Source organism: Calypte anna, chromosome 8 (assembly GCF_003957555.1).
Source record: "Calypte anna isolate BGI_N300 chromosome 8, bCalAnn1_v1.p, whole genome shotgun sequence".
Lineage (NCBI taxonomy): Eukaryota > Metazoa > Chordata > Aves > Apodiformes > Trochilidae > Calypte > Calypte anna.
In genome coordinates this window covers 11,671,623-11,694,804 of record NC_044254.1, presented here as the reverse complement: position 1 = coordinate 11,694,804, position 23,182 = coordinate 11,671,623, and the positions used below count along the sequence as shown (strand labels likewise).

General features: G+C 37.4%; 2 protein-coding genes across 5 annotated transcripts; one reads left to right on the top strand and one right to left on the bottom strand.

Annotated features, from left to right (window-relative positions):
• Positions 1-156: 156 nt before the first annotated feature.
• DBT (dihydrolipoamide branched chain transacylase E2) lies at positions 157-11,665 on the bottom strand. 2 transcript variants are annotated; one of them, XM_008490885.2, is made up of 11 exons: positions 11,526-11,665; positions 7,366-7,489; positions 7,123-7,198; positions 6,054-6,235; positions 5,581-5,708; positions 4,636-4,879; positions 3,709-3,875; positions 2,636-2,713; positions 1,904-2,095; positions 1,686-1,757; positions 157-788 (listed from the first exon to the last, which is right to left on the bottom strand). In XM_008490885.2, the coding sequence occupies exons 1-11, from the start codon at positions 11,574-11,576 to the stop codon at positions 621-623; spliced, it is 1,482 nt and encodes a 493-aa protein (XP_008489107.1). In that variant the 5' UTR covers positions 11,577-11,665; the 3' UTR covers positions 157-620. The 2 variants fall into 2 exon arrangements, with proteins under 2 accessions (XP_008489107.1, XP_030310797.1); XM_030454937.1 differs by lacking the exon at positions 157-788 and adding an exon at positions 917-1,091.
• A 704-nt stretch (positions 11,666-12,369) lies between these two features.
• Positions 12,370-20,183, top strand: RTCA (RNA 3'-terminal phosphate cyclase). 3 transcript variants are annotated; one of them, XM_030454938.1, is made up of 11 exons: positions 12,371-12,632; positions 12,738-12,838; positions 13,623-13,766; positions 14,984-15,107; positions 15,608-15,666; positions 16,171-16,312; positions 16,970-17,094; positions 17,231-17,289; positions 17,891-17,985; positions 19,187-19,291; positions 19,596-20,183. In XM_030454938.1, exons 1-11 carry the CDS (start codon positions 12,588-12,590, stop codon positions 19,692-19,694), a joined length of 1,098 nt encoding a protein of 365 aa, XP_030310798.1. In that variant the 5' UTR covers positions 12,371-12,587; the 3' UTR covers positions 19,695-20,183. The 3 variants fall into 3 exon arrangements, with proteins under 3 accessions (XP_030310799.1, XP_030310798.1, XP_030310800.1); XM_030454939.1 differs by lacking the exon at positions 15,608-15,666 and having other exon boundaries at positions 12,370-12,632; positions 14,984-15,060; positions 16,158-16,312; XM_030454940.1 differs by lacking the exon at positions 19,187-19,291.
• The last annotated feature ends 2,999 nt before the right edge of the window (positions 20,184-23,182 follow it).

Below are 23,182 nucleotides of genomic sequence, written 5' to 3'. Positions count from 1 at the left end.
ATGTTATCAGTAAGCATTTGAATAAATATGGCCTCTTCATTGATAATCTGATAAAGAGTACCTGTGCAGGTAATTGCCAGGAAAAAGTGGACTAGCAAAAGATTTGAGAGGCTTACTCAGTTAAACCACAAAAAGTTCTCTGGACATCTTACAACTGAAGCATAAAAGGCATTTTATTTGTATATAGTTTTTTATAAATTATTTTGGAATTTTGATATTATTTGTTAGAATGAATTTATGTCCAACAAGGAATAACTATGAGTATTTCCCTTCAAAACCATTTAATCTGATTATAAATACTGCAGATGAAGATCAGTGTCATTAGCCCACACCAGCCTCACAGCTGCATGTATTATAAAAACGAAGACATTCCATCAGCATATTCTGAAGTCATGCCATGACCCATTAAGTTTGACAGTCTGCTGTAGAAGAAATTACAGCATTACTAATTAAAGAAAGAAACAGCTAATCAATACACTGATACCAGCTGTTGAGAATTTTTAACCACATAACATTATCTTATAATGTGAGTAGCAAAGGGCATGTGCTAGCAGAGCCAGCTTTTATAATTATTCAGTATAACCACAGAGTTTAAAGGCATATTCTGGTCTTGGTTTCCTTTATTTAAGGTCTAGCAGCATCAAAGCAGGATTTTCCAAGTAAGATTTCCACAAGTTAGAAAACCGGGCCATTGTCGCTCCATCAATGATGCGGTGATCAGCTGACCAACTCACATTCATTATCTGGGCTTTAAATACTTCCCCTTTACCATTAAACCGAGGGAGAACCTATAAATCAGAGGAAGAAAGACAAACAAACAAAAGAAACAATACAAACTTCCATTAGCAAATCTGTATTGATAATCTTTTAATTTCATTTTAAACAGACAGCAGTAGTGCCATTCAAAAACCCAAACATCTTCATATTATTTTTTGTGCTACAGATAAGAATATATTGCAAACCTAGATAATAAACAGTCATATCCTTCTTCCACCATCCTGGAAATACTGAAGTAGAGGAAACTTTTCTTGACTCAAAAGTTTCTTCCTGAATAGTTTATTGCATCATTAGTGCTCAAAGTGATGTTTTTCCTAAACCATTAAACAAAAAGTGCAGAGGAAGAACATAGAAAAAAGTACTTTAAATTAATACTAATTTAATCCCCAGCATTGATCTCAAATGCCTGTATTAAAGAATTAAAGCCTGAAAAGCAGAAAATATAGAATTGCCTTCATCATGCAGAGTTCCATTTGGACTCAGCCATCTGGCTCATTAAATTAAACTTCATTATTGGAATACTTTTTTAGCCTCAGTTTTTTTCCTTGCTGACAGCAAAAATGCTATCATCATGTTGGAAAACTTGTAAAATCTTTTAAAATCTTTTTTTTTTTTAATCCTTCTTTCTTAAGAACTAGAAGGCTGTACAGAATGTGCTTGAAATTTAAAAGGATGCTAGAAAACAAAACTGAACTTTTGGCATCAGACACCACTATTTAAATATCTGGTGTCTGCACAGTCAGCCAAAAACATCACAGAACTTTTCAGTCACAAGCTATAGAGTTTATATAAACATTTCCTCTTCATATTGCATATTTAAAGCAAAACAAAGGGACACCCCAATTTCATTTTCATTACAGATAACCCTGGCTAGCTAAACACTCACACCACTGAGGTGGTTCACATACCTGTATCTTTCCAAGTGCTCCAATAGCTACTTCAGGGGGTAGTATCACTGCTTTGGCGTAAGTGCCACCAACCTAGAAAAGAAAAAGTTGGGGATATTGGTTAACTATTTATTGTCTATTGCACTAATTCCTACAGGGTCTGTTCACTTTTAACTTTTCAAAGGTATTAATTTCAGAGGCAGTTTTCAGATGTAAATTCTCACTTTTCCTCTACTTACAGTGCCAATATTTGAAAGGGTGAATGTTCCCCCAGTGAGATCATTTGTTCCTAGCTGGCCTGTAGAACCCAAGGACTTGAGGCGATTTAATTCAGAGGCAATTTCAAACACACTACAGACTTGAACATTTTTCACATTGGGGACGATTAAACCTTGTTCTGTGTCCATAGCAACTCCAATGTTATGTGAAGCCTGCAATAAGTTCAATTAACCAGACATTAACAGAAGCAGTTAACATAAAATGCATTTTACATTAAAAAGCAGTTGAATAAACTTTTCTATAGATATTATTTTAACCTAGAGACTGCTGTTTGCAGTAAACAATTCTTCAAAACAACTTCAAGGGAAGAAGGGGATGTAAATTTTTAAATAATAGCTTTCTGCATCTACAAAGTGCAAATTGATTTTGGCAACTGCATGAAATAAAAATCCTGGAACCATTGTGCCATTACTTTTAAGTAACTGTATTAGATTTTAAATATTCTCATTTTAAATGTCTAGCCCATCTTCAGGTGAAAAACAGAAAATCACTATGTTAATATGCTTTTCTGAAGCAAGGCTGAATAAAAAAGTGACTCTCATTGAACAAAATACTGAAATAGGATAAATAATAAATCAAATTAACCTTAGAATCTGGACACACGCATTATTTTCAAGCACATCACCATAATTTTAGTTCTTACAGTTAGCTCAGACATTTGAAGTTCACAACTTTATCAGTAGTTTACAAACCTTGTATGTGACATTTTTACAGCTTTCATCCAAAGAAGCATTAAGAATGGGATACTGCAATAATCCCAGAGAGGCTGCCTGTTGAAATAATAATAATAATAATAATAATAATAATAATAATAATGATAGACTTAGTATTTTAAAAACAGAGAGTTGCATGAAAAGGAAGGAATGTTGAGAGAGAATTTAATTTAATAACATGCATTTCCTCTATGCAATCAAATTTGGTTTAAGCTCTCCTAAACTTGCCTATTGATGTTCTGACATTAAGATAGCCAAATTAAAAATAGAACTTACAAAAACCAAACATACATCAGACAGACATATAAAAAACATAATTAAGGCTGAATCTGAATTCTTCATTTCTGTCCTACAACTCAAATCATATATCCCAAAACAAAAGTTATGTGATTCAGCAGCAATGTCATTCTCAGCTCTTCACTTAAATGAAAATTGTTACAAGGAAGTAATATGAATTCCCCCTATAGAATGAGCAGAATGAGTGCTTATTTAGCACTCTAATTGCATTACCGGAAGTTTCAGATTAAGCTATGTGTTCAACAAGCAGCTTAGGAAGTGCATCAGCCTTCACTGATGGCAACAGTTGGAAATGGAACAATGGCAACTGAGTAAGTGCAAGTGTCTGGTCTTCCAAAGAGCAGAAGCGTCATGCTGATTCACCTGAGGGATTCATTATCAAGAAAAATATAGTAACAGCAATAATGATACATTTCTGGTGAGGTTCCTTTTAATAGACCTCATAAAAAATATTGTTTCCAAAATTTGTTTTGTGATGTGATGTGATACTTACTCCCCTAATAAATACTGCTTTATCTGCTCTATCCTTCCTCATTAACATTTCAAATTTTTTTCTTTGTATCATATAACCCTAACTACAATTCCAACAGTAAATTCACATAACTGGCTCAATAACAAGAAAAGTTGAGACTTTTCTTGTGACCTATCATTACTCAGATGATAGAGAGATGCTCCAAAATTAGAACAATCAGTTGGAATTCAATTTGGGAAGATCTGCACAAGTACTCCATACAGGGTTCTGCTGCATATCTCACCTTTATGAAGAAAGGCATAAAAGAAAGCTTAACTCCACGAATTTGTGCTAGAGGTTTCAGCTCTTCTCGCAACTGAACAAGCTGAGTCAAATCAACCTCATCAGAATAACCGAAGTGAGGTATCTTCAGGGCAGCACTCATAGTCTTTACCATTGTCTTGTGAAAACCTGGAAAATATTCACTGACTTTTTAAGACAACCTCCTGGGAAGTTACGGTGAAATTAAAATTATTTGTTACCATTAAACAAACCACACGACTTCAAAAAACTGAAACTTACCAAAACTCAACCACAACAAATAAAAGGATAGGGTAGATTTCACATGTAACTCTATTTTTGCAGCTACAGTATTTCAAATTACATTACTGAATATCTCACCTAAGTATGTATGTACTTGAAATCATAATACAGTAATCTTAACCACTCTTTTCACCCTCTCCAAATAAACACTGCGTGAAAGGTAAGCAAAAACCTTTCACCTTCCTCTTTTAATGTGATTTTTCTTCCCTTAGTCTTTTGTTGCCTTCCTCTTCACAACAAATGTAAAGTACATTATTATTAAGCACTTAAATTAATTGCAGTTTGCCACTAACTGCATAGTGATTCATGCTATGATCAAATTCACATATTTCAGAATTCCTACCTGTTCCAGTATACATTTGAAGAAACACTGATTAAAAATGCAGAAGTGCCACTTCAGAAGTGCACTTCAGAAGTGCAACTCCGTCCAACCAAAAGATGAGTAATTATTTCATAAAGTAATCCTTTCGTGAGATGTCTTTTAACAGAACATGTTTTCCTATTGTTCACTTGCAAGACAGTAACATGAAACATTCTCTTATCAAAAGGCTTCAGCTATCCACTGAGTAACATTTACTCGTAGTCTACTGTTGAACACAGTTTCAATATTTTAAATTTCATTACTTACCTGTTATAGGCTCAGTTTTATCTTTTCCTGAAAACACAATGGGTCTAAAAACAGGCACAGGAATTTTGCGTGCTTTGTCCTTTGGAGCAGCTGGCACAGTCTCTGATTTTGGCAAAGGTGGCATAATTTCAGCCTTCGGTGATGGAGGTAAAATAGCTCCTGTTTGCTTGGCCAAGTAATTGAGTATGTCTTCTTTAAGGATTCTCTTATCTTTCCCTGTTCCAACAACTTCACTCAATTTAATCTGAAAAGTACATACCAAGATATGACACTTTTGTTTTTACAGTAATATAAAAATATCCTATATTGTAAGCTATGGTTAAAAATTATTCCAGTTATCTAACATGCTTACAGTTTTCTTTTCTTTCCCATTATGTGATTTATTAGGTACTTGACACTATTCAAATTATCCAGAGGCCCACTATGTGTCTAATTGCACACTTCAACAGGAAACTATGAATACCTCTTAATCACTTCACAGGATCAGTACTGAAATACTAATTTGAGGAAAGCTTTTTGTTATTTTATTTTCTCTTATTATTGCTTTGTTTTTCTCCTAAAAATGCACCACAAGATTCAAATCAATTTCAATCGACTCAAAATCAATGCAATTTTCAGAGAATATTCCTCTATAGTCATATTCTACTTTCCCTTCTTCCTTCCTTTGTGCCAGGAAACTATTCTGATACTTTATTTTTATTTTAAAAAAGAATTCTTAATCTCTACCATGAAGCATCCTAGCTGCATTTTAAACCCAGTAGTTCTTCTCCTATCCACCACAATCATGAGAAAGCGCAACCCTCTTTACAGCATTTTTCATGCTTTTGCAATATATATGTTGTGAAAACAGATCATTTCTCACTGCACTTTCCCCTAGATCAAATCTGCCAACTGCTATATTAAAAGATGGATAAAATGCAGTGGGATCTGATTCAACAAACTTACATTATTCTCCATGGCCAGACGACGAACAGCAGGGGTTGCTAATGTTTTGAGACCTTTTATCTCTTGGTGAGTGTGCTCTTCATGAGACACAGGAGGTGTTTCAACAACATCTTCTTCTGAAGCAAGACCTGCAAACAAAAAGAAAAACTTTAACAAATGCTTACAATAGAGTAAAGTTAAACTCCAACCTTAACTATTCTGTGATTCTGTGATAGCTGAAGTTTTTAACATTTACTTGGAGCTACTATTCTTGGGAACACAGCATGCTAGAGGCTGCTGATTAAGCTAAATTTCCAATAGGAAACATCCTAGTAAAATATCATAGCTTTTTCTACTCAGCTTTCTTGATTTAAAAAGAGAAAAAAAATAATTCAGTTTTAAGATTTTCAGGGGAAAAAAGTAAATTCTTCTGTCATTAATGGTTTTACGACAACAAACATAAAATACCAAGAGAAAAAAACAGCCTACAATACCTTTTGAAGCATCGATTTCAATGTCCACTAATGGTTTACCAACACAAGCAATTTCATCTAAATTATAATGGAGTTTTCTAATGATGCCATCATAACGACTAGTGATAGTAACAGAAGCTTTGTCACTTTGTACTTCACAGATGTTATCAAACTGAGACACGCTATCACCTTCTTTTATATACCTAAAAGATAAGACATAGCCTAGTATAAAACATATTAACTGTCAAAATCTATGCTGTGTATTCTTTTGTTCAGTTATGTGCATCCCCACAACATAACAATGCATTCCAAATAAGAAGAGAAATTCTGTCTAATGGATACATTTGCTATTTTCCTTTGCCTGACTGATGCAGAACCCTTTGTGAAATAACATAATGGTTTAGAATACCAGACATACATACTTTAGTAAAGCAGAGTTTTCTTGACAGAGTGTAAGCCCTATTAAAATACGAATGAGTCCAGCTTAGTCAGAACCAAAGGAAGTTCTTAATTTCAAATCACTGGGATCAGTATAGTATATGATCAGTTTCAGAAAAGAAACTGTAAGTGGGAAACACTGTCTTCAATGAAAGGGTAGATGTTTTCACCTATATATACAAAGAACAAGGCATTTCAACATTGCCTTTCTTTAATATACACTTTGATTTTGTTTAATCCATTCATCACTGGCTTTTTTACAAACAATTTAAATGTTCAAACCTTTTACCAGAGTAAATAGAGAAGGGTTATAGGATAAAATTATGGTGGTTCTCCAGACTAGTAATTTGTTTCTGAAGTTCAGACTAAGTGTAATAGAAGACAGACCTCCTGTGCTCTAAAAATATTTATCACTGCTACAGTATTATATAAAGGTGCAGTTATGGCACCCCTTTCTTTCCATCTTTTCCACTCCCAAAGAAACAGATTACAAACAAACAAAATATAAAGCTCTGCATATACAGGGCTTTAAAATGTATAACATAAAACTTGAAAAACTTAACTAGAAAACATTCTCAGATAAATAATTGATAAAGTAACTGTTAAACTACTTGCCGATCTCTTAGTACATTTTGAAGAAAGTAGAGCTTACCATTCTTTTACAGTCACCTCTGTAATTCCTTCTCCAATGTCAGAAAGCTTAAACTGGACAATTTGGCCGCATGAAACTTAAAACGGACAATAAGGAAACAGCATGTTTAATATAAAATGCAAGATATCAAACAGAAAAATCCAAAAGCATCAGAAATCGTCTACATACCATTGATATATGAATCACTAACATAACATCCATGAATTAACAAAAAATAAATCATTCTATTATGAAAAAGATTACCAGCAGATGTTCTGAATAATCGTTGCTGATGACTAAACTTGAGGGCAGATTTGTCAAACACGCACACATATTTTGATTTTATAAAGCGAATGCTGCTGCACGATCTAACACGGTGAATGCAAACCTGGGGGAGAAAAGTCTCAAGTGTTAATATGATAGACTGAGGAGTAAAGAGCTCATTTAATACTCCTGAAGCAACAATAATACTAAAATAGCTCAATTGTAATATATATATAAGAAGCTCTCATGGAAACACAATCATACTGAATACATACTGAGCATACAATAACCACTAAATCACCATAAGCTTTGCCATATCTTTCACTAACAACACACTGGGAGATCAAAGCCATGCTAACATAACCAATTAACAAAAAGCATGACAAGATCTGGTAAGATATTAATATTTATGTTTCTCTAAGTAATTGTTTTAATCAGGAAACACACAAAAAAACATATATAATATCAACGACATCAGTCATCTGAAATATTCTTATCCAGAATGGGTTCTGGAAGGGTCCCCTAGAGTGCTGAAAAAAATCAGCACATTATTCTTCATCATTTCTTATTCTAGAAAGAATTCCAGTTCTTATTCCAGGTTGAATACTAAATGGAATACTAAAAATACAGAAATACTAATTGGAAAGGACATTCACACCAGCTGCCCTTCATTTCTCTCAATATATAGGAGGCAATAATCTTCAAGTAAATATCAGTTCACATCAACTTTAGTGACATTTTTAAAGACCTGGGCAAGAGATGATTTTTTTCCATGGTTATAATTACATTTATCCAGAAATCAACTTTGAAGGTCTACAGAATTTTTGAAAGGTTTTTCAGACAAAACTTTATGCTTTAAAGCATCATGTAATCAGCCATGATTTTGGTCAAAAACAAAGCCAGGAGCAACTGCATTAGTATAAAAAGACATAACATTACTATCAATGGAAGTTAGTTCAGACCCTTTCTCATTTAGTAAGATCTCTAATGTAATTCCAGTGTTAGGTTGTCTTAGAGTGCTATAAATTAATAATAATAGTAAATTATCTGTAAATAAAATCTCTAATTCATTTAGAGATGTGAAAAAAATTCAGGTGCTACAATGTACGGCAAATAGCTCAAAAGTGTAAAATGTAGAAATTATCTTCTTAGACGAGCCAGAGAACAGCACACCTGCATGGGAAAGTTCATTTTAACTTCTTTTTTGAAAGTTCTTTCAGTAACTACTGAGCATATGAAACTTCCTGATTGCCAGTACCAACCCAGCCGCCCCCCCCCTGCAGTGTTTAACTATTTGGTTTTGTATTAGACTTATTAAAAGTGGATTAGTCAGAAAACCGCACAATTCTGAACTGGTGATATGCACATTTTCTACAATATTTAACCTAGAATTGCAAATTACATTTATACATTTATTTATATTTATACAATACACTCTACTACAAAGGACACAGAGTAAGTACCTATAATAATGAGCAGACAGCCCTTTCATTATTCCTCCTAACAATTTTCCCTATTTAAAAAAAACATGCAAAATGGTAATTTTAAGTTACAACAAACCTTACTTTATGCCACATACTTAAAATTCCCATTCAATTACAGAACTGGTATACAATATACCTCTTCACAAGCCTATTTTCTTCCACTTTTAATTATGTTTTTTCTTCCCATTTAAATTCATGGTTACCAGATCTTTTTGTCCCAAACTTATAAAGAGAAAAGAGTTTTATTATATGAGCCTACATGTAAAACATACCTGTGAAGATGATCACAAGGAGCACATCTCTGAACTATTTCTAAATGTGAAGTTTCATAATGCTTTCCAAGTGTTTTTAACATTTGGTAACCAATGCAGGTAGTGAGTTACAAATGTCACTGCCAAAAAAAAAGACTGGTTTTGTTATGGAAGAGTTTCAGTGATGTTTCAAATTACATTAATAAGAATAATTAAAAACTACTGTATTTTTTTAAAAATTTAATCTTTTTGGTTTGCAGCTTTGCAAAAAAAAAGAAGCACAGTACTAGCAGTTATGTTTGTCTCCTCTATTAACGCTGTCTAACAATTTAAAGGCAATAATGTAAGATAACAACATTCCTGCTCAAGTCTTCTAAGTGTGGAGTGCTATGGGGAGAAGAAAATGAAGTTCCACTCCAGTCTGTCACTGATACTGAGGACACATCAGCCACTTTTTGACCAAAACTTGTGGTTTTAGCCTAGACAACATAGGAGCTGTATGCTATATGGGAGAGAACTACCTTGCCCCCATTTAGTTCAGTTGTAGTTATTTTCTTAAACAAAAAGCCAACTGTGCTTTTCTGAATCACTTCAGATCTTAAGAATCTGCTCCTGTGTTTTTATTCCCTGCAGGCAACCGATTACCTGATGAAGTAACACTGAATTTCAAAGTTGTTTTGAACAGTTTGTGCTCAAAGGCAATGAATGACTTCTTATTAAAGGATACTCCTCTACAGAGCTCTTTCAACTTGCTGTCACATTGAGTCATTTTAGTGAACATTTACTTACAATGGATTTGTTTTGCATACTTACTCTGTATCTCCAAGTATATAGTTGCCTATTTACTAACCCCATGTCCTTTTGTACTAAACCCAGTACATTTCAGTCAGACATTACTACTAACCCAAGTAACTGGCACCATGTCCTAGTGTCCAGGGAACTGTTATTTCCCTACTACTTAATGCAAAGACCCCCAGGCTCTGTTCTTCACAACTTACAGCCCACATGGACACCATTACATTTCCTTCCTTTTGCTAGCGAAGTGTTTGCAAAAGCATTGAGAATATTCAAATAAAGCCCTTTAATATTATAATAACAATATTACTTCCTGCATCTTATCATTGTTTCACTGTAGATGGGTCACAAGAAGAATAGTATCTAGCAAAACTCAAAATGTGCTTGCAGGAAACACACACCATAAATAGCCAATTCCACAGTTCAGTGTGAACACAAATAAGATTAGCATTAATAATAGGACCATTATAATCTCACCAGAATCTCCCTTTATATTTAAGCTTTAGCTAGAAAGAAAACTAAAAAGAACCTGCTATTTCTATATTCTTAATTAGTAATGTTACTTATATGCAGCCTAAAACTAGATAGTTACAAAAGTATCACTGAAAATATTGCTACTATGCTTTCAACGTATAAGGAATCATTAAGAGCAAAAAATAATATAAACTAGAACTGATCCTTGATTTTGTTTGCACTAGGATTATTTTTCAAAAATGTTTCTTTTTCTGACATTTCACTAGGCATTACTCTTCACTTCAGCAGGAAGAGTATAATAAAAGAAGGCAGAAGAAAGCATAAAGTCAGTCTTCATTATGTCAGTCTCATGTTTTTGAGATTGTCAGTGTGCTAAAAGGCAACAAAGTATATTCACTTAAGTAATACCGTACTTAAGTATGGTAAGGTTTCTCAACTACTTAAGTCACAAGCACTAAGGCTCCTGAAATTTAAAGAAACACGTTTCCCATTTCTGTGTGTGTCACCCACATGACCCCTGTGCAGATGCGGTACGCAAAGGGTCTGCTGCACAGGCGGAGGAGCAGCGATGCCGCGTAACGTACCGGCGACGCAATCTATCAGATGACTAAGAAATAACAGAAGAGAAGGCTGTCAGCGGGTTATTATAGGAGGTACACTTTTCTTTCACGGGAAACGCGGGCAACTGGGAACACACTGGGGAACAGCAGAGTGGGGCGGAGGCAATTTCTGCAAGGGTTTCCTGAGGGGCGAGGAGCCTTACCCCAGGGAGCAGCGGAGCCTGCGGGGCTGACGCTGCCGGCTGCCTGGCTGCGGAGGGCGCGCTCACCTGTACGGCAGCGGAGGGGAGGGCTAAGGCGCTGCCCGCCCGCAGGTGCAGCTAAGGCGGACAGGCAGACTGAGGGGAGGCAGGGAGGGCAGTTCGGGCACTGCCCGCCCGCAGGCGCGGGAAGGGATGAGGGGAGGCGGTAAATCGGCGATCGTGTCGTGTTGGCTCCGAGGGTCTGCCGCGCGGTCCTCGCTCCCTTCCCACTGGAAGGAAGTAACAGGGCTCCAGGATGCCGCTGACGAGGCGGAGATGCCTCGCGTCGTCCACCCCCTCACCATCTAACCGGGAACGCCACCACCCGCAGAGTCAGTCCCCTGCTCCCCTTACCAGGCGCCCCGCGGCTCGGCAGCTACCCCTCAGAGCAGTCACGGCCGCCATCTTACTCCGGGAAGGGCTGGCCTCACGCCCCCCACACCTCCCACCGAATAGCCAACCGGAGGGCAGCCACGCCGGACGCCGCCGACGGGAGGACACCCAAGGCACAGGCCAGAGAAGGCAGCGACAACGGGAGCCCGGAGAGCGGGATGGCAGGCGGGGTTAGCCGACTGGTCTCGGCTGCCTGCCGGAGGGCGCAGGCGGTGCCTCGGAGCCCTCACGCCCATAGAAAGAAACGGGTGAACTTCATCTGTCCCCAGCGCCTCAAAGGGTTTTCCGCTGGCGCTGGTGGGCGTGAGGCTTCCCTTGACCGAACTGGCGGGAAGGGCAGCAGGAAGCACCCGGCCTTTGCCGGGACATCTGTAATAAAGTCCCGAGTGTGACTGCCTGACCGACACGCATACGTCTCTCCGTGCTTCTTTTAGACATCTCGCCTGGGGAAAATTACTCTCTCGTAACCCTGACGGCAGGAGTCCAGCCATTCTCCTTCAGCCTTCAGCAGCGGCTTAGGGCGTCCCGGGGCAAAGCAGGGCCCACGGGCTGTCGTCCCAGCAGCTGCATTGTCGTGACTTGCGGGGTCCTGTATTTGTCACCGCCCCGGCCGTAACGTCGCGACAGGGTACAGGCATTGCTTTCTCCGGAACGCCGAGCCGCCACCACTCTGCCCTGTGCCTGTAGGGATCTCCCAACGCACTACAATGCTGCCGGGGCGCTGGGACCCGCCGTCTGCCCCTCAGGCAGCGCACTGCCCCTGACTACGTGTGGCTGGCGGGCGGGGAGGTCCCTCCGCTCTGCGCGTGCTCCAGCACCGCCTCTCCCAGGCCCAAGCACCGGGAACAGTACCGGCAGCTTTGAGAGACGCCGTCGCCGAAGCGCACCATTGGGCGCGCTTTCGCCGGCTGGCGCTCAGGGGCCCGGGAGCTGCTTCGCCTCGCGCTTTCCGTCTGCAGGGCCCTGCTGGGATCTTATCGGCTTAGGGGTCTCTGCGAGAAACGACTCTACTCACCGCCCGTCATGGACGGGGACAGGATGGAGATAGACGGCGGGATCATGGAGGGGGTGAGCACCAGTGGTGGGCTGGCCTCGTCTTCTGCGGAAGGGCCGGTAGTGGTCGGCTGGGTGGGAAGTACCGTAGTGCCTGACGAACTGAGTTTTTCCTTGCAGGGCGGGCAAATCTTGCGAGTGTCCACGGCCCTGAGCTGCCTGCTGGGCCTGCCGGTACGGGTGCAGCGGATCCGCGCCGGGAGGAGCCAGCCCGGCCTCAGGTAATCGCCCTTCCCGCGTCCTGGTGGCCGCTCGCCCAGGGCTGTATTTCCATTGCTATAAGAGGGCAGTTTTGTCAGTGAGTTTGTGGCTCACTTACTTGAGGACTGAGCACGGAGTAACGCTGGAGTATGAACGGGGTACCCCCGCAGTTTCCCGGGGAGAGGATTGGGCCCCCTTCACCGGCTCCCCTCAGCGCAGTTCCCACCCCTCGTCCCGGCTGGCTGCCCCGGTCGTACCTGTCAGGCACCACGGACTTAAAATCTCGGAAATATTTTCAAAGGCTGCTTCGCCAGTGGAGACTGCACAGTACGAAATACAAAATACAGCTGAGGTCACGTAACGCCTCAGTGAAACATGGTACTTCGAACGCCCAGTGTTAAGATCAGTTCGTTTCTTTCCTAAGATAAATAAGATAAATAGCAAAACTGTCAGCTCTCTTGGCTTGGCTCCAGTGTAGTCTTGCCATCAATAGCCCACTGCGTTTTTGTGCAAGCTTTTATCACATTAGGACAAGCGACTGCTCCTGCATCTCATTTGTCTGTCTGGACTCTATAATGGAAAATAAAGCAGAATCCTAAGAATGCCAAAATGGTCTGACTGCTATGCCTTTGTCTCTTATGAACCCAGAAGAAGTACTGTAGGAACCAGATTGAATCTCTGATCTTTGTTTGATCAGAAATCTGCAACTGTATCCATTAATTGGTGTTTAGTATTTCTTTTCACATAAATGAGGAGGATGTAGTCTACTTGTATGTATTTTTAACTGCCTATTGTCATTCCAAGGCCTCAGCATCTATCTGGATTGGAGATGATTCGAGATCTATGTGAGGGGAAGCTGGAAGGTGGAGAAATTGGCTCAACAGAAATAACCTTCACCCCTGGGAAGATCAAAGGTGGAACCCACATAGCAGATACAAAAACAGCAGGGTATGTCTGTACAGAGAAAATTACTGAACGCTACCTGCTTTTAAATGCCTTTTATAACTTTAAAATGACAAGAGAAGACATTTTGGTAACTTTAAAATTATCATGAATGAGAGGGAAATAAAAGAATATGAATACATGAGTAATGAGCTAAAATCCATGCTGCTTTAGCCAGATATATTTGACTAAAGAACTTCTAGTGTAGGCAGAATATATGTGGAAAAGTATACACAAATGCAATGGGTTTAAATTATAACTGATATGTAAGTTGAACACTTGATTTATGTTAAGCAAAAAGCAACTACCCATGTAGTTAAAAATGTACACATTATTTTCTCACATTTGTACATTCTTGGGTCATCTTGCATCAAATTAGAGAAGTATCTTAAATCCATGAGATCTAAAATAATCCTCATAATGTATTAAAGAAGATTTTGAACTTTTACTTTCATACATAAAGGCACAATGTGGGATTCTAGTCTTCTGGAGCTGGAAACATTCTATCCATTCTATAGTTCTTTGAAGCTGTATTTCCTCTGTCCTGTATTTAAGTGTTGTGTCCTTTGTTCTTTGAATCTGATGAAAAATTCCGTAAATAGTTTCTACCATTTTAGCTATGGAAGTTAATTAAGAAAACAAAACTGTGTTTTCTTTGGCTCAGATTACTCTTTACACAATTCAAAATGGTGTTTGAATCCCTGTGATATAACTTTTGTTTTGCTGAACAAACTTACTTTTGGGAAATTTAGTTTCTAAGTTTTTCTTTATCTGTGATTCAGTGATAGGGGAATCTCGTATCTATTTTCTATGGCCCTGAATTTTCTTGTATGAGGTGCTACTATGAAATTTTATATTTTTCTAAATACCTTGTTAAGTATTAAGACATTAAAACTGTTGCCTAAGCCTTTTCTGCTTTATTTGCTAGCTAAACTTACAGTTTTTGTAGTCCTATCGCTATACTGAGTAAGCTACATTACATTTACTTCAAACAGGAGTAGGAAAGATGCAGTTATTGAGGAACAAAACCCCTTGTATTTAGGCTTGTTAAGGACATGAAATTTTAAATTAGTTTTAAGACTAATAAATTTACTTCCTAGGTAATGGTCAAAATCAAATATGTAAATGCTTTGGAGAGTCATTTGCCTTTGATATTTAATGTTTCTGTGGAATTCTATGGATCATGACTGCTTGACAGTTGAGTATCTTATCATTGCTTTTAGGAGTGTGTGTCTACTGATGCAGGTAGCAATGCCCTGTGTGCTGTTTGCTGCTACTCCATCAGAACTTCATTTAAAAGGTGGGACTAATGCTGAGATGGCTCCTCAGATAGACTACACAGTCATGGTAGGGAAAATTTTTTTTGGCTTGGTGCATCGTTCATGCATATTTATACAGTATAACTACTGTAATTTTATTGCTCTTACTGCAAGTTAATTTGTAATTATGGAATTAGGCATGGCAACATAACACTATTAGTATACTGTATTAAGAGGGCAAGCAGTGTTTCCTGGAATTCCCTGAAACAGGAACTACCTAGTCTGCTTGTAATCACTAAAGAAAATTTCACTTAAAATATAGTCTTTATTCTAGAAGTGCTCTGTGAATTGTTAAAAATTTATCTTCCTTTTTCTGTAAGAAAGTCCTTTTACACAAAGGGTCATTCAGAATGAAGTATCAGGAATGTCAGATAAGCTGTATGGATGAGACTGGCTGTTTTGTTCTATAATGTAACTGAAACTTTTGCATTGCACTATTTTTTTTTCCCCTTGGAAGAATGCATAAGATAGTAGGAAATTACAAATACAAAATAGATTCACTGTGGTTTTATGTATGCTTTTTTTCAGGTTTTCAAGCCAATAGTTGAAAAATTCAATATTACCTTTAATTGTGACATAAAAAAGAGGTGAGATTTGTAGACGTGGCAGAGACAGGCTTTACCAAGCCAGTGTGTGAGCACAGAGGCACACATGCAAGATGCCCTTAATCAAGCTGAGGGAGGAATTTATAATACATTAACTAATCTGCATTAGCTGCCCCTGTGTGTATTGTCACCGTATGATAAATATGATAACGTTTTTTCCTGCTTTCGTTTTCCCTTTTCCCTTTCCCTTTTTCTTTTTTTTCTTTTTCTTTCCATGGCTGAGTCTTCAGCTGCTTATTAATGTTTTCTATGGGTTACCCCTGAGGGAAGCTGAAGAGGTGCCAGTCAAGATAGTTAATGTGTGTTATGAGGTATTACTGCTAGAGAACTTAATTCTATTATAAAGGTTTCTAAGGTACACATCAAGAAAATTCATATGTGTAGTAACAGAGAACATAAAAATGTATAATTAAATATATGAATGTTCTTTTCTTGGTTTCCTTGTGATCTTTGCATTTAATTATATCTGGTAGTGTTTGTAAACAGGGGCTACTACCCTCAGGGAGGTGGTGAAGTTGTAGTCCAGTTGTCCCCAGTCAAAGAGTTGAGCCCAATAAACTTAACAGATCGTGGCACAGTGACAAAGATATATGGAAGAGCATTTGTTGCTGGAGCACTGCCTATAAAAGTAAGTGCTGATAATAGCTCTGATAGTACCCAACTTCTTATATCTGTAACACGGCGTGTAATCTATTTAACATACCCCTACTGTATTCCACACAGTATTAATGCTTGGACTTCTCTCCAGTGAGAAATTTGCTCCTTTGAACCCCTTTCTAATATTTCTGTCCTCTCTGTGTCTCCAGAGAATGAGTAGAGGGAAATGATTGGACCACAAGGATGGGATAAGCTTCATCTTGCCCCCACCTGTCAAAATGTTATTTTATGTATTATATCTTCTAAGATATTAATATATCCTGTACATAATAATTGTGGGTTCCTTATTTTATGTTTGTTTTTTTTAACAATATATTGTCTTGAGGTAATCAAGACTAAAATAAAATCTTTCTCACTATGAATGGAGAAAAGTTCTGGAATTTCTATTTATATTAAAGCTTCTACATTCAACACTATACTTGCCAGTTGTTCATAATTTAATGTTACCTTAATTTTGTGGAAAAATTCGTGGAAGATAAAATAGATGCTTGATTGTAAGGGTATTACAGCAATCCTTTGTTTTTCTAGTTATTAACATAGCCCCTTTATTCAGGGATTCACTGTGATAATGACTTACAAAGAAAAAGACAATTACATAATTTAATGTTTTTACCTCTTATGTTGTTAGCTGGCAAAAGACATGTCAGCAGCAGCAGTGAGATGCATCAGAAAAGAAATCAGAGATCTTTACGTTAATATTCAACCTGTTCGAGAACCTGATGATCGAGCCTGTGGGACAGGAAGTGGAATCATGTAAGATGAGCCCAAACTTTCTATTGATAACTGTAATGTTGCTCATTGATTACTTAGACCCTGATTGCATATCTGATAAATTAAGTGAAATGTGAGTGATCTTGTTCTTAATATTGATTCTGTTTTTTCTGCTTAGTGTTGTTGCAGAGACTTCAACAGGTTGTTTGTTAGCTGGGTCATCACTTGGCAAGAGAGGTAAGGGTTCCATGAAGTATATACCCCTTTCAGATTTAAATTAATGTGCTATTAAGAAATAGGAATCTGAAGTATAATCTTTCCAAAGATCTGATGCTTTAACTGTTGTATTTTAAAATGGATGTTGTTTAGTAACAATAGACAGTAGAGATAAATGTAGTAAATGGAATCTCATACTTTGTAGTAAGCTGCTTCTGCAGTGACAAAAATGACAAAATGTTAAACTCACCTTTTAACAGAAAAGATTGATAAGGATCACCGAGTTGAAAATGCTTCTGGAATTTAAGAACATTTGGTTTATTTATGAATGGTTTTTTTCAGTGAAACTAGATGTGTATCTAGATAAAAGGATTAGAAATTATTTTTGTTTGAAACGGTTTGAATAAAATGTTTCTCTGACCAAGTGGAGCTCCTTTCCACTGCTTAGGAAGTATGAACTATATGTCATAAGATGAGAGGGGTTTTTCAAGCAGACATTTGAGGCAAGAGCATGGAAATAAGGTTGAAAAAGTTGATAATTTCTTATTTTTTATTCCTTCTGTATTTTTTAAATGTTAAATAATAATTGGCAGCATCCTAATCTCCTGGATTCATTTGTTAGGAAAGAATTCTGACAAGGTTGGCATTGAAGCAGCTGAAATTCTGCTTAAAAATCTTAAACATGGTGGAACTGTGGATGATTCTCTGCAAGACCAAGTAAGGCTCCTGAATATGTTCACATGAAGTTGAATTTGGACATGTATTACTTGTAGAGAATATAAATCCAAACAGGGAAAGAATGTGGATATCAAAGTTAGATGGTGTATCCATCGGTGGGCATGGCTTTACATAATTATTAGATAATTAGAAGTCTTAGGAAGTTTCTAGGTGTGGTCACAGTATCATTAGGATTTGCAAATTACATACAGATTTTAGGAACCACAGATGCTCCTGGCTTTGTAACAACACTTTCTAAATTTTCCCTTCCTGTAAATATTAGTAGGTCCGGCAGAAAGAGGTGGGAATTTGTTTTTGTTTGGTGCTCTGTGCAGTGGAGTAAAATTAGCCTCCTGGTTACATATTAAGAATTATACTCAGTGAAGCCCATAGAGAACAGAATATCTAGGAAATGCTGGTTTTCTTCTTTACCTGATTTAATCTGAAGACCCTCCACTATCTTCTATTCAGTAACACAGCCTGATAAGAACCTTGGGCTGTTCTAGATAACTCTTAGGTATATACACCTGGCCACACATTACTGTTATGTTGTATAACAGGAAGTATGTAGGTTTTGGACTCATCCTACTTTTTCCAAAGTGTGCAGAGTAAAATTGGTGGAAACATGCCACAGCTAAACTCTGTGTGCATGGGGACTGCTCAGAGTTATATCAGGCTTTACTGAGTACTTGCACGTCATGGTGATATTTGTTGATCAAATAAAAATTTTTTAAAATACCCGTCTTGTGAATATGTGATCAGAAAGTGTTAGCATTAAAAAACCTCTTCCCGAGTTGTTTTGGATTTGGTTTTTGGATTGGTTTTGTTTTTTTTTTTTCCCTAAAGGCAATCTAACAATATGGAATCTGTTGTGACTTTAGGAATTTTGGGGCATGAGGGTGGAGGAGAGCAAACTGAAATGTACAGAGGAATTCAGTGGCAAACTCCTATGAGAAAAAGTAGCAGCCCTTCTGTAATAGGCATCACAGCTGTAATTTATGAGCTTCTTGGCCTTTGGGTCATGCTTAACACTCAGCAGCATGAATTTTTACATCTACAGACATTTTGCATGTTTTCCTCTTTTTTTTTCTGTTTTTTTCTTTTTTGCTGGTGGTTTGTTTGTTTGTTTGGTTGTTTTGGAGTATGTTCCTAGGACCAGAACAGTTACTTAATAATTGCCTTTCCCTCACTTTCCTTTCAGCTTATCATTTTTATGGCGCTGGCAAAGGGAGTGTCTAGAGTGAAAACTGGACCAATTACACTTCATACTCAAACAGCTATACACTTTGCAGAAAAGCTAACAAAGGTCAGTCCAAAAGTTTAGGAAGTTTTAGCTACTTCTTGTCATCCAGTCACAAGGTGACATACTGTTTAGCAGGCACTGTGAAGTGAACTTGATCATTTACCTGTAGAAAGTGAACATAGTTTAGAGATAAATGCTTTTAGAGTGTTTAGATACTTTCACTGTCTTTATTTACATGGATTTTATTAACTCAATCCAAGCTGTAATAAATAAACACATGTCAATATAATTATTTGGTATCAGATATTGAATACTTAATCTTATATATGTTAACTTAATTAGTAATCTATTTCTAATCCTATTTTAGGCCAAATTTACTGTAACAAAATCAGAAGAGGAAGATCCCAGCAAAGATACCTACATTATTGAGTGCCAAGGAATGGGTATGATAAACCCAAACTTATAGAGTTAAAAAAAAAAGGCAGCAAGATGAAAAGGGCAAAACTCAATATACCTCAGTGATGTATCACACTACATTTCAACAGATGTGTAATATGCATGTGAACAGAAGGAGCCTTCTCTCACACCTAAGTGATTTAACTTCAAGGATGATGACTTGATCTTGGAGTGCTGAGAATCAGCTATGTGAAAAATGGAAATTTTTTTTCTTTTTATTATTAGCAACAAAATGAGTACAGAAAGGCCAGCAAATTGTATACATTGGATGTATTTGAGAGCTTCTATTAGAAGCTTTGACAACTCAGATTCACAGAAGTAGAAGATAACCACTTCCGTTTTGAAAAAAGTGATAAATTGTTTCAAAAATGTTTTATTCTTTGGGGACCTTTATGTTATTAGGTATACAGAATGAAGTGCACCATCAAATCTGTATCACTTTTCTTCCTTAACTATTTTGCTTAAATTGTGCTTTAGGAAATAAAGCAGTATCACCATATGAAAACCTGGTATGTATATTTGCTGTTATATCAGAAGGTTGTGTTAGTGTGAGATGGATACAAAGTAATTTTTGAGAAGTGTATTTTCTTTTTCTCCTTACAGGAAGCACACTCCATGCATAAAATAATCTTTTGAATCTTCCCTTTGCATTTAGTTTAAAAAACCTTCTCAGGCAAGCTGAAACAATGTACCAGGTTACATCCCAAAGACAAAATATTAACTATTATATGATTGCATCTACAAGTGTCCTTCTTAGCAGACTGAGTCACTCAGCTTCCATCAAGCTGATGTTGTTTGTTATTTTCACAGGGAGTACTTAGCTTCAGCTGAGATGAGGGAGCTGTTGAACACATCACTATACACACACAGATACATCCACGTGTGTACACTGAGCACTGCATATACATATGGGTGTACTTAAACATAAAATCCAGTTGCATATCCCCCATCTGTGGAGTAAGTAAGGAACACCTGCCCACCTGTCCTTGATGGCTCTACACAAGCTTCTTCTGAAGTAAAAGAAAGATAGAAGGAGAAATAGGGCATAATTTGTTTTATGTACGAGGAACAGAATCACCGAGTTGAAAATACTTAGCTAAAAATATAGAAATATGCATTCTGGATGTCTGAATTGATCTTGAGTTTTTCCACAGTCCAGTTCACAGCCTTTGCTCTAATTAAGATCTTTTTTTCTCTCATTTGTGACTTCACAGCTTGAACGTAACAGCTAAAGATACAACTTAAAGTATCATTTGTCGTCCTAGTTAAGATAATTCAATGACTGTGTATTTCTAACACAAAAATAATCCTTTGCCAATATATAAACATGTTCAATAACAACTTCTTTAACAGTATCTTTCTTCTTAGGATTCTTTCCCTCTCCCCATCTGAAATGGGGATGTTCAAAATAGTGATGTGTTATTAATTTATGACTCAATAGGAATTCTTTTACTGTAATAGTGGGAATGGCCTGAAGGAGGCAGCAGCTACCTGCTGAAGTTTGTTGTGTACCGCTGCTACTCAACTGCCATTGAAGGGCCTGTCTGTGCTGCTATGATTTTCAATGTTCCTTTTGGAAGAACTTTGAGTGTTTTGAGGTTTTTTTGTTTGGGTTTTTTTAATATTCAAAGAATATTCACAACTGGCCTTCTTACCCTGTAATCACTGCTTCACTTTAGCAGTTAAGTCAGAATGACCCTCTTGCTTGCCTTTTTGCCTTTTAAGAATTCACAGATTGATCATGGACTGTGAGCATACTTGGATGTTAATGCCCAGATTGCTTAAAGACTAAATAAATCAGCATCAATATGTCCTGTCTTGTTAGGAAAGCTATATGAATGAAAGCACAGCTAAATTAAATAATTTCAGTTTAGGCAGACTTTTATGTATTTGTGCTCACATACATACTGCATTTTGTATGAAAAGTAGAATCAGCTTGTGGATTATTTTATATCTGGTATCAAAGGCTGGCTGGATTACCTCTTCATTGTGTTTCTCTTTACTGTCTTTTCTTTGTTTCTGAGAAAACTTTGCCAGTTTGCATACCTGAGATGCTGTCTGCAGGGCTATAAACATTTTTCCCATGTTCAAAAATACCCAAGACCATCTTGGAACAGTTACAGCAGAGAAGAAGAGCTAGTGAAACCCTGAGAGAACCAATTCACATCAGAATTTCTAACTCTATCCAACAGTTCTTGAAACCAGGCCTAGCTAACTAAAAATTTCTTCTGGAAAGAAATTTTAAATGTGCAGGTTTTGTTTCGAAGGAAAATTTATTAACAAAAACAAAACGAAATAAAATTCCAGTGAACAAAAATTGCTCATTGAAAAAATGAAATGCAATTCATGTCTTCCAGATAGACATACAAAAGCCTATAAATGCTCAGCCAACTTGTACCTTAATTAAGGTATTTTCCAGTCAAAATTATTTTATGATTTAAAAACAATTAGCAAAACCTAGATTGCTAGCAAAAATCCTCCTCTTAGTGCAATAATCACAGCTCAGCAACACTCAACTATTCCTGCACCTAATCACTCTGCCTAAGTCTGTTAAAAAGAGCAGCTGGCCATTAATCACTGGCAGTCCTTGGAAGCTTCCTTTCAGGCCCATTCAAGTGTCCAGCCCCCTCTTCTTGTGACATGACCTCAGGGGTCACCACTAGCTCGATGGTGTGCTGGTGAGCTGTCCTTGCTCACTTTTGTCATCGTAGTGGGTGTCCCTTTTTGCCACCCCCACAGTGCTTCCAGGGTTGAAGGAACCTGGTGCTGATTTGATCAGGCTTTAATTGCAACCTTTTTCTTCTCAGGATTTAGATCACTAGATGGAAGACATCCTCAACAGATTTTACTCTTCAATAGGATACCATTTTCAAAACAATTTTTACTCTCTGAGATGTGCAGAATTTTATTAACCAGGCCCAATTTGCATCCTTTCACTTCATGATGACCTCATACCAGCACATGTTTATCATAATTCCTGTTCTTTTTCTATATGTAATAATGAATTACTCCTCATTCCCTTTATGCTTAAGCAAATTGCAACTGAGGTAATAAAATTCTTAAAATTAATTTGGAACTACTAGTATCATTTGTATTCTACTAAGATGCTATTTTTCCTTTTCAGTGGGTTTGCATCATAAAACTTAAATTCTCTGGGCTTACATTTACTTTCAGTTCACCTAGATTTTAAATCTACAAGTCAAAACGTGAGCTGCAGTTCTTGTTACATCACACTCTGACATTGCATGTGCTGTGTGTACTTAGGCTTAGATTTTACAGCATAATTAATTCTTAAAATTAATGCACTGTGTGCAAATTAGTTGTTGGCAGATAGTGCTGTACCTTTTCTTTTTTTAAATTCCCTGTCCTTTCTGAATATTAACTAATAGTTACAATGCATTACTGAAAGCTTTTTTACTTTCATTTATATCCATTTACAATCATATCACTTCAGCAATAAGGTTGGATTAAGTCACTTGTAGGAATGTATTAACCTTT